Source organism: Ptiloglossa arizonensis, chromosome 3, assembly GCF_051014685.1.
Source record: "Ptiloglossa arizonensis isolate GNS036 chromosome 3, iyPtiAriz1_principal, whole genome shotgun sequence".
Taxonomy (NCBI): domain Eukaryota; kingdom Metazoa; phylum Arthropoda; class Insecta; order Hymenoptera; family Colletidae; genus Ptiloglossa; species Ptiloglossa arizonensis.
This window is the reverse complement of record NC_135050.1, coordinates 4,826,159-4,838,158: the sequence shown is the minus strand read 5'-3', so window position 1 is coordinate 4,838,158 and position 12,000 is coordinate 4,826,159. Positions and strand designations below refer to the sequence as shown.

Here is a 12,000-nt window from a genome sequence, read left to right as displayed (position 1 = left end):
CCAAAAATAATCGATTTTCCTTTTTTTACATATCTTTAAAATTTGATATATTAAAAACGTTTTCATAAAATTTGGAGCAAAAATTTTTTCAAAAATGTCGAAAATATAGACATTAGAAGCAAAGTACATATATATACTCTCGTATAATCATCAGACTTGCCACCTCCTTGATTTTGTTAGTATCAGCTAATAATAATAAGGAGATTAAGGAAAGAGTAAAGTTAAAAGAGCTTGTTAAAAAGAAAAGATTAATAAAAAGTGCAATAATTTTAACAATACCTACAAATTCATTTATTAAGTATTTTTTTAAATAGGAGTTCTAAAAGTAAATTCATTCACGCTTACATGTTTTCGATTTACCCATTTGCTATTACCAAGAATTAACTATTACTTGTTACCATTGGACTAACATAATTATAGCGAAGCTAAAGAGGGAGCCTCTAAAAAGTTATTTAAAAACGAAAGTGCGATAGTATTTGCTAAGGATTCTTAAAGGTAAATTTATTTCAAAAAATCTACCTATACAATAGATTCTTTTGTTAATAAATGAACAAAATAACAAATTAACAAATGAATTAGAATTTTGTAGAATAATCTCTTTTGTACAATTAAAGTATTTATTACGTTGCCATCGATTTTCATTCATTCCTCTCGTAACACATTTTTTAAGTAATTTACGTTAGAAACTATGTATTTTCGTGCACGAAATTTTAATTCTCCCCAAATATACTCCATTATGTTGATATCTGGAGACTGCGGAGGTATTTCCAGGGCATGCGATGTGTTACATAATAGCCACTCTCTAATTAAATGAGATTTATATGTAAGATTATTTCGTTGAAAATAGTAACAATCTGATGTCCCAAATTCTTTAACACTTAGTTTTAAATTCAATTTTAAAATATTTAAATATACATATCTGTCCATTACTTTATCAATAAACTGCAAATTGTCCAAACAACACACGCAATGACCCTTGTATTTTTCGAAATCAAAACTTTCCCATTTGCTCACCATACTAAACGTTCTGATCACTAAAGGCTGAACTCGCTTACGTCCGAAAAACTGACAATTTTCCAAAAATCTAATGGCTCGTTTATTTTTTCTTTTTGCGAATTCAAGCCTTCTTTGTCCGCCTACCTTATTAATAACTTTTTCCTTGCAATCCGTGAAAGTTATCTAGCTTCTTTGAGTTGAATAGGTATTGTTTTTAAATAAAGATATTTTTCATTAGCTAGTTCTAATTCTGTTGCAATTATAAGAGCACTTTTGAACGGATCTACCTTTACTTTTTGTACAATAAACCTGTCGTCTTTTTCATTTAGTTTCGCCAGCCTTCAAGAACGACGATTATTTTCTACCGTACCCTGTTTCTTGTGTTTATTTACAATATATTAGATGGTAGCATGACTTTTCGCTACCAGTTCAGCAATTTTTCTAAAAAAATTTTCATTTTCATAAAAACTAATTATAATATTCCTTCCTTCTAACATCATTTCTTTGCTTTTTAATAGACATTTTAACAATGCACACTATTTTACTACCACGGAGAGAATAAAACGAAACGAAATGTGATCTAAATTTAGAAACAAAAGCACTTACACATCGTTCTATTATTTTAAATTTGATTTATCGATAGATGGCAGCTATTGTGTATAAGAACCCTTTTTCTTCTCGGCGATTTCTGTATTCGATAAGAATTTTATTATAGAATTTGCAATAAGATGCTTAAATCTTAATAAAACGTTATATTATTTAAAATCTGTACAATTTACTGTATTTCATTGTTAAATTAATGTTCCATAAACAAAATTATTGAGTTTCAAACTAGAGAGCTAAGAAAATGAGAATTATAAATAATACATTTACCGAAGATCAACATATGGAAATAATTCAAAACTATTTCCAAGTAAATAATTGCACAAGTTTATTCGAACAGTGGAGAAAATCATTTGAAAATTATGTACTCCCAAACTAACAACCAAAGTTTCTCATTTACTATCCAATCATATTCAAGAATAGGTTTTGCAGCTCATGAAACTGCTCTAACCTTGACATTGTTTTAATACCAACTGATATTTCAATGTTACAATCTTAATATGTACTTTTTACAAATGAAGCTAGAAATTAGAATATGTATTCTTTTATTAATCAAAATTTTAGGAAAAACGGTTTATTTAGAAATAAAACTGAACTTAAATGAAACAACCTGCAATTCTTTAAATGTTATTTTTTCGTAACCAGCATGTTTTGCAACATTTTTTGCAAAATTTAATTCATAATGAAACACATTTCGGTCCTATCTACAAAGATTAATTTTGAAATACTGTTTTTTTTTTCATAGAAAATACGTTTCTCGATATCTTGTTTAAATATGTATCAATAGTCGCCAAATCATTTTTCAGCAAGAACAATAAATAAGGCCATAGCCATTGAGATAAGTTTTAATAATTCCTTTCATTTCTTTATTTCGGACGATCTTGTGACAAATTCAAATGGCACGCGCCAAGCGCGCGCGTATCTATATACGTATTGTTTTTATGAACATATAAAGTTAATTACATTGTTCAAACACAAGTGTACGAATTTTCTGGTTTCTATACAAGTGCGTATTGATCAAATTTATCCTACATACACTGTACACACATCCTGGACAGTACACTATTTTCTCGATAAATCCGAAAGCCTTAGAATCAAAATTCACATTTATAAAGAACCATCCATGAAACTACATCTCTGTCGACATTTCGTCGGCAGCGACGGCCACGAAAAAGGACAGGAAACAGAAACGAAAGAGAAAGAATGATTAATGTGAAGCGTCACATTAATCGTTTGACTTGTTCCAAGGGAGAACTCCCCCATACTGGAAATAAACTTTTCACATTTATCGTGGACCACGGTTTCACATCTATCATGACGATACTGTGCTGTCAGTATTCATGATTAAAAAAATTTCTTTTTGCACCGTTCAATTTCACGCCAAAAATGTTAATTTTCGTGAATGCCCTCCCTTAACTGCAGTGCAGTAAATCCTCTGTAAGAGTCGCGATAATTTCCTCTGAAAGGTTGGCGCAGTTATCCCAGACACTTCTCGAAACTACTGCCTCGAATCATGCCTCTGCGTCATCTCTAACACGCGACCGACGATGTCTCACGTTACTAATGAGTTACCGATAAGGTGAAAGTTTTATATTTTTTAGATTATCCTTATAAAACTGCTTTGAACGGACCCGTGAAACTCTTAAAATCAACATGATTTTAAATTAGACAAGTAATACATAACTGACAAAAAACAAGGAAGATACCTGACGATCAAATGACTTTTACTACTAGATTGTTCAATAAGTTTTGTTGTTCGATAAAATTTATTGAACAACATATTATTTCCTACTCACTTTGGCAATTTCTCACTCGCTATGACCGTTGCCTATTCATTTATACATTTCTCACTTGTTGTCAATTTCCTACTTGTTCTGATCGTTTCTCAGTTGCTCTTACTACAATACTTCAGAATCTCTTCTCTAATGTAAATACAGTCGAGCGAGCTTTACTTCAAGAGGAGATAAGAGCGATCAAAGTTCACGTACCTTCTCTGAGGGCCCACTCTAAGGGCCACGGCACGATCCCGAGTCAGCGACACTTAAAGAGAGGTTACTCTATATCCCCTTAAAGAGTTACCACTACATTTGGCTAAAAAAATTGTCGTTTTTTTTTTTAAATTCCTTTCTTTAAGTAGAAATTTTCAAAAGTATTTGCATCCGGAAACTCATTTTCGGAAAATATATCTGACCGTGAAAGATCTTATCCCCAGAGAATTTTAATTTTAAAATTGGACTATATACATATGTGTATTGTACAAAGTATGACAAACATGGTTACAATATATTATAGTAGGTTAAACGACAATGAACCCTGCTTTTTAGTTTCCTATGTAGAGATGGTGGTTTAAATTTACAAATAACTTTATTGACTACTTGAATTCATATTATGATCTTACTAATGATCAAAGTAGCAAGTTTATACTAAAAAAAAAATAAAGTATAATTTTAGCATATATATGCAAACCTATTTTTCAAGATTTTTCGAGAAAAGAACTATATACTTGAGCGATGCATCGGTGCTTATGATTTAAACAATAATAAAAGTTGTAACTCACTTCTGTAGAAAATAGTATTGAAAACGCTTTCAAGTAATATTATTAAATAGCTGTAGATATTGCCACGTTTACTTTTAATCCTTTGAACTTGCAGTTGTTCAATGTTTAATTAAAATAAGTTTAGAAAATTATAAATATATTGTTTAAAGGAAAGTTCTTTTTTTTTTTTTTTTCAAAAATCATTGTGGAAAACTTTTTTAAGCATAAAACGTAAACTTAAACGTTGAGGACTGTTCGCGCGCGATTTGCCCACTTTTGGCGCGATGCCTCGTTCAGCGGGAGCGTTCTAGCGAAAGGGTTAATGATGGAAATACAGTAAAAGTTGGATAACTGCATGAAAATCGGAACCAAAGCCGGGCACTTACCCAACGAAAGTGTTGATTTTTAGACCAAATAGGGTTCAAACTGTCCTTCGAAGTTCGCCTTTGTGCCGAACGTAAAAAAGGACAAGCAAAAGAGAAAGAGGTCCGAGATTCGAAGTGAAAAAAGAAACGTATCCGTGAGACAATACCAATACGATGAAATTTTATCATCTTTGGTTTCTCTTGAATGATATTTCTACCGCCGTGTTTGTAAGGATTTTCTGATTAAAATGAAACCAAACACGTTAAAATTTAGATTATATTTACTTGCTTAATAATTCATTAAATATCGTTTACCGCACACGATCGACTGATCGACCAGGGACTATGATCATCCGTTGCCGCGTCGCGTCATGGTCAAAGGATTAATAGAAATAAATTAATTTAATCTAAATAATATCGTGTTTGATATAATTTTTATTTTAAAAAACCTCACAGATACGTTAATAAAAAACTTCATTTCAAAGGAAAGAAAAGTAAAGATGCTTCATTGTTGCATTAGTATTGTATCAACAATATTCGAACTCGGGTCAGGTTACCATTGCCTGGCGACCGAACTTCGGCATGCATCAAAAGGAATCCTTAGTGGTGGAAATGAATAACAAAACACTTATGGCGTAAATCATTTCTTGCAATTACAAAACTTTTACTGTACCTCGTTACAACATTTTATGGCGGTTATGAGCACTGTAATAAACAAGATTAAAAACTTATCAATTCAGTAAGAACTCAACCTGTGTATCTCTTAAAGGGGTTAAGAGTTTCATGCGCGTAGACATACAAAATCAACAGACAAAATACGCAGGACTTCAAAATAAGCATTATAGAAATTCTTTTAAAGAGTTGAACGTCTTGCTCGAAAATTTTTTTTTGTCAATTGATATGATTTAACTAGAAGATGAACGACGCGAAATTTTGTGCACATGTAAAGTGTAACGTATGTCTCTTTTTCGCGCAAATTGCAAATAACGCGATGTTTTTAAATTAATTGATTTTTTTTAACATCAAAGTGGAACATTTTCACAAAGACATTAATACATCTTTAAGACACCGCTATTTAGCATATTTTTTATATTTTTTCTTTTTTCCAGTTCAGACCACAGTCATATTAATGCGTCTATACAAATTAATAATTCTGTAGTATTTTTTTCGTTTCAAGCCATTGAGAATATTCGAAATCATATCAGTGAAACGGGTACTCCTTTCTGGGAAAGTATGCGCGAGCAACAAATTATATCCTTAAAATTGTTACACATTTTAATCTAGAAAAATGTACGTAAATACATTTTTGTTAAGATATGTATAACGACAATAAGGATGCAGAGGGTAAACGATGAAAACATAGTAGGGACTACACGATAAAATAACACACGACCTTGCAAGTCAATTTCCCGCTAAGTATAACTTTAACTCACAGGTCAACACACTGATTCTCACCAAAACAGACTGACCCTCGATTCGTTTCTCAACTTGATTCACCGCAACTAACTTTCGATTGTCGATCATGTTATACTTTATGCATTCGTACATACATCGTACACCTAACCCAGAGCTACACATTCGTTATTTGGAATTGGACGAATATCGTGTGTATGAAGATGATTTTACAGACGGAACCGCGCGAGCCTTCTCCGATAGAGCATGCATTGTTCGCATAGAGCTGAAAAGCAGACTCTCACGCTTGTCTGAAAAGCAGACTCGGTTCAACATCAAATCTTCCTTATTAAAGTAAAAGTCAAATCTATTGTCCGCTCAGCAACACTTCTCCGCCAACTAAGACCATCCTCTTTTGAGGTGCCGCGGCACAGCAGGTCTCGACTATCTTCTGTGACAAAGACGACCACGTTTAGACTTATCAGAATATGCCCCCGAACTGTCTTCAACTGTCTTCTCATTGCCTTAATTGTCCGAGATAGGTATAATTATTGGGCAATATTCAAAAAAACAGGTATAATTATTGTTCGAAAAATAGGTATAATTATTGTTCAAAAATATTTAAAAACAAAAATCGTATCAACCGTTCAAGAAAGCCAGGATTGCTCATACAGCAAAAAACAAAACTTTCTTGAGTAAGAAATGGAATCCTAATTCTTTTAGTCTGCGAACGTGGTACGAAAAGACATTAAAAATGTCAGTAGTCAAACTTTGAAGTATCCTCATTTTTTCAATTATTGATTTTTAGTCTTTCATTTCGCTAGCTGCGATACCTAAACTTATATAGTACTACTTAACAATTTCTTTAGTTCTTTATTTCAGCGACTTGCGTTCGAGGAATCACGCTGCCATCAATTTTGATTTTCTTTTCATTAAATTTGTGAATGTTATTGAAACGAATAGATGTGTGTGCAAAATATCGGCGGTGAAAATGTTATATAGATTTTACTTAAAAAGAAATTATAATAAAAGTTTAAAAGATACGTTCTATAATCAAAGATGCTCTTTAAAAGAAACAAATGAACATAATGATCTAGTAGAGAACGCGAGGCAAAGAGACAAGGGGTGTGCAACTGAGGTACGATGGATTTACCCCTCAAAGTCCCTGAACAGACAATAGATTTGACTCGTACTTTAGTTACCTCGGCTCGCTTATACGAGCTCGTCCGAAAGAGGCCTTAGAACTCATTGCCTCTTTCCCACTTCTCTCGCAACTGATAACCATACATAAATACCCTCTCGATCCTATATGGCACTATCCCAAGCATTCATCATTTGCACCTCCAATCACTCGATTGAAAAATTCATACATTAGAAATACTTAAAATTTTTATCATAAATAGTTTTTATTCCATAAAATTTTAAACATGACCTACACTTTCCGTGTCTATACTAAATTACAGCCTTAACATACATACCAACACATCCTCATATCGTATATTACGAAAAAACCCTTAAAATGAAAGAAATTCTAAAAATTAAACAAAGATATAAAAGAATACCGTTCTACTTAATAATTTTAAAACCTTAAACTTGATGAATAGAAGTTTAGTGCTAGTTTACCAGCGATTTTGGTCAACTGTCTTTCTTGCGAATCTTTTTCATAAAAAAGATAATCGATTAAACCAGTGGATAAACCCGTAATCTTCGATCGTAAGTGAGCTTTTAAGTTATTGTTTAATACAAATGTGATGTATTTACTTTTTTTTGAAATGCAAACAGATGTAAATAGATTTGGGTAATCCCTTGCTCTGGGGCACAGTACTACAGGAATGGCATATCTTCGTGGCAGACCTCCTTTTGGATGAAGGAAAGTTATAGTGTGACAACACTTAAAGAGAGTCATCTGGAAGGAATTGTTTAGATGGACCAAGCCATTGGAAAAGAGTGAAACGACCTACGAAGATTAGAGAGTCAAACGAAAAATAGCGAGCGTTTCAAACAGCGAACGATTGTAGCGGCAAACAATTATTAAATATATTTTAGCAATTTCTAACAAGTAATTTTATTCTAGATAAAATTTGTGCCGTCGTACATGCAAGTATCCCGTACGCAGTTTGCAATCCAAGGGTGAAAATCAAATTAAATTAATATTATTAATTCAGATTACATTTAAAATAAATAATATAACCAAAGATAGAAAAAACTATTTCTAACAACCAACTCCTATACAAAGATCTAGGACACGGACAATTGACGCAGAATCAATTAAACAATAATAGCACTTGACCAGAATATTAGCCTATCTTTCGTTATTTGTTAAAATTTGAATTTACTACACTTAAAAAATTTCTCCATATTAATTTGTCTGAATAGAAACCATTTTGGGAATCCTTATACCTTGCTTGCTTAAAAATTATTTTATCTTGTAAACCAAACACGTTGAATATCATTGCAAATTTGGATAAAATATCAAATCTCTGGTATTTTATTACTTATAAATGAAGCCAAATTTCATTTTACATACATATAAATATTAATCCATAATTCCATCAATAGGATCAACACTTTATAGTATCATTACAAACAAACATTTGTAGATCCATTTCAACTTTTCATAATTGAATTTACATATTTTGAAGAAAGTTATTTTTTAAGATACTATCGAGTATAAGTTTTTCCAGTGAAACTTCATTTATTAAACTCAAACTCATCTGTAAAAATGACTTTTGACCAGCCTACCAAGGTCCGATAACTTACTTAGCTTTAACAAATTTCAAATAAATGTTTTTATTATGTTTAGCAATAAGTAACTTTTTCAAGCTCAGTAGCCTATCAAATTAAGTTTGTTTTATCTTATTCATACTACTTGGACACTTATTTTAATACTAATTTTAACTTCAGTTTCATCACATACTTACTCAACTGTTTTACAGTTATTATCTTTAAAAATTCAATAAAATATTTGAACTTGCCTAAATATTGTTAAATAAAGTCTTTTTTTGACAATACTTTATTGACTGAACCAGATTTTAGAATAAATTATATAGCTTGTATGTAAACTATTTTAAAAATATTGAACCACTTAACAATAACTAAAAATAAATGTCCCATATTTCACAATTATTTTCTTAAAATTCTTTAATCAAAAATAATAATTCCTTCCTTAGCTTATATTTATGAATTGATTTATATTTTTTATATTCTTGGATTCATGAGATTATAATAGTAGCAACAATGTCAACGAAGATACTTTACACTGCTAAATAACCTCTTAGTCTCGCGTAATTGTCTCCTACTACAATTATATGATATAACATATTATTAAAAATATTTATAATTTATAAATTAAGAATAAAGTTATGTTAGTATCATATTACACAATATTCACACATATCATGAGTTTAACATATGAAAAATTAAATTGATAAAATATGAGATATATTTCTTTTCTACGCTAGAAACCAGTTGTACATAATTTGCCATTATAATATAACTTTATTATAAATTTTTTTCTGTTATTTGTATTGTAAAAATTATAAATAAGAAAGCTTTTATATAAAGTAAATATATAATTTATATTTTAACAATATTACATTATGCCAAATCATTTTTTTTTCAATTTACAATTTGCAAAAAAATTATTTTTTAATTTGAAAATTAGTTAAATGAATATTATGCTTATTAAGATTTTATGCCTATTAACATATTTTTAAACTTATTACTGTTTATTGTACTTTCAATCTAATAAAATAAAGATGCAAATATAGAAACTACAAATAGAAATTATATCCAGTAATAAGACATAATGTCAAATATTATTTACTGATAAGTTAAATTTACTGTTCATCTAGCAACTTTAAAATGAAAAATAACAATTTTAATGGTAGTTTGCTATAACATATTGATTATGTGTACATGTTTCTAAAGGCAATACTAACATTATAGTATCATGAATTAATGACAACATTAGCAACTCTACTTACATATTATTTTCATAAAAAGATAATTATAAAAGTCTAATCATAAAGCAGTTCACAATATAGTACTAATGCAGTTTAATTAAGTCGTTCCACTTATAAGTTGAAACTATAAACTTAGAAAAGAATTCTGCTGTGTACATACGTTTTTTATATTGTTACAAATTGGCACATGTAATTTAAAACGAGTGGATAGGAACTTATTATCACTGACCTTCTTTACTTGAAAGTGTTCCGGCCGTAAATTTTCGACGATTTCCTGATCAGGTTTGACGGGCTGAGGTACCGATGATCGGAACCCGTCGAGCACACCTTTAATTGTAAACTTCTTCATTACGGACCGAAGATAACACCTAAAGGATCACATGTGCAGCAGCGACACAAATTCAAGTCTTCCTAAAGTTCGGAGTCAAGATACTAAGTTTTTAAAGAACTCAATTGACAAAGGTACATATAAATTTTGTAATAGCAAAAAATTATGCCACGGTCTAATTACGTGTTCCTTTTTTCGCGGAAAACTACCGATGACATCTTTGCGTATCAATGACAAATGTCACTTATCGATATTTCAGTCTTACAGGACCTCTTCTACATTTTGACAGAATTAAGATGACGTCGAAGAGACACAGCACATTCTGATATTGCAGTACTTTGTAGAAGTAAAAACGCACACGTTACCGTGATAGTTTGTCGGCGCGTTTTTGCAAACGCTTCGTGACTAGAATTATTTTCGTAGTTAACGGCAATGCAGTGTTGTTTAACCGTGTCAGGATCAATAACTGGCAACAGGCTCATGTGGACTCCCGCACGGCCGCGAACGTACTCTGTGCGCAATCGTGACAAAACATTATGGCAGATTTTTATGCCTAGTTCTTATGACCACAAAGGTTCGTTTTCATATGACACGAAGTCGCAACTTTTAACGTGACATCTGTGATCAAAACGTTACAACAACGCGATATTTACATTTTTACGACGAGAAATATCGTGAAAAAGAATATCACAAAATTAAAAGTCGTGACTTTGTGTCACGTAAAAATGGATCTTAAAGATAGTATAAAAAAGAGAATAGATACATGAGATCAAATAAGTCCTGACCAATTGAGGAAAAAGTCACTATGTTCGGGTTACCCTTTTTCGTCATAAGCTTTTCTCGCGCGCGCTGCGCAACTAAATGCGCAGAAACATTATACCGTTCATTGCGTCATGGAACGACTTAAACCTTTCGAAATATTTAACCTATAAGCGATATATCACACGAATCACTATGAAATAACAATGTTCTAACAATAGATCATTATGCGTAAAATATTATTTAATAAACTATTATTTATTAAATGTAACTTATTATATTTTTAGAATCAATTTCGATATATGTAACTATTTTAATATTTTAATTAAATAACATATACAAAAATGTTACATATGTTTAATATTTAATATATCTGAATATGGAAAATACACTAGAATATGCAGCATACAATAAAATACTTTGAAATTTAAGACCACGTAGTATAAATTAAAATATAACAGACAATAAAATATATGTAGTATATGCAAAACGACAATATAAATTGTGCATTTTTAATATTTTATAAAGTTCTTCAATTGCGTTAACTTTTCTGATACTTATGAATTCCCAGTAATGTAAACGAAATTAACGATGGTAGTAGAATACCCACACGAAATTACCTGTTCCATAACATAAAATTATTTCATTGCGACTTATGCCAGCAGTCATCTGTAAGTTACATGTATCAAAATTACTTCTGAAAACAATAGAATATATTTAATAATAGTTTAATCTGTAAAGTAATAACCTACTTTGTACTTTATATATTATGATCTATTGTCAGAACATGTTATCTCAAAGCAATTCATGACACCTCACTTCTATAATTTATATATTTTGGCAAGTTGGTCACTCCGTGGTACGCTCAACGTATAATGCTTCTGTGCATTGATGTCGTACAACGCACGTGAGAGCGAATTATGAAGACGAAAGGATAAACGAAGCATGATAACTTTCCCCTTAAATGACCAGAATCATTTGCCAAGAAAGAAATTCTTTCTTCTCCATTTTTTTTTTTTATCAAGGAAGTTATTCTAGAGATGAAAACACTCTCTT

At 30.9% G+C, this 12,000-nt stretch overlaps 1 protein-coding gene across 17 annotated transcripts in view; it reads right to left on the bottom strand.

Annotated features, from left to right (window-relative positions):
• Nucleotides 1–10,690, bottom strand: part of Tomosyn (syntaxin-binding protein tomosyn) — a 170,650-nt gene extending 159,960 nt beyond the window's left edge. For 11 of the 17 annotated variants that reach the window (XM_076305992.1, XM_076305995.1, XM_076305980.1 and 8 more), the window contains exons 1-2: nucleotides 10,544–10,690; nucleotides 10,087–10,184 (exon numbers count right to left, since the gene is read on the bottom strand). In XM_076305992.1, coding sequence (XP_076162107.1) covers nucleotides 10,087–10,184; nucleotides 10,544–10,667 — 222 coding nt within the window. In that variant the 5' untranslated portion in view covers nucleotides 10,668–10,690. Of the gene's footprint in view, nucleotides 1–10,086 lie in introns of all 17 variants that reach the window. The other 6 variants (XM_076305986.1, XM_076305987.1, XM_076305989.1 and 3 more) reach the window with 6 other exon arrangements.
• Nucleotides 10,691–12,000: the final 1,310 nt, after the last annotated feature.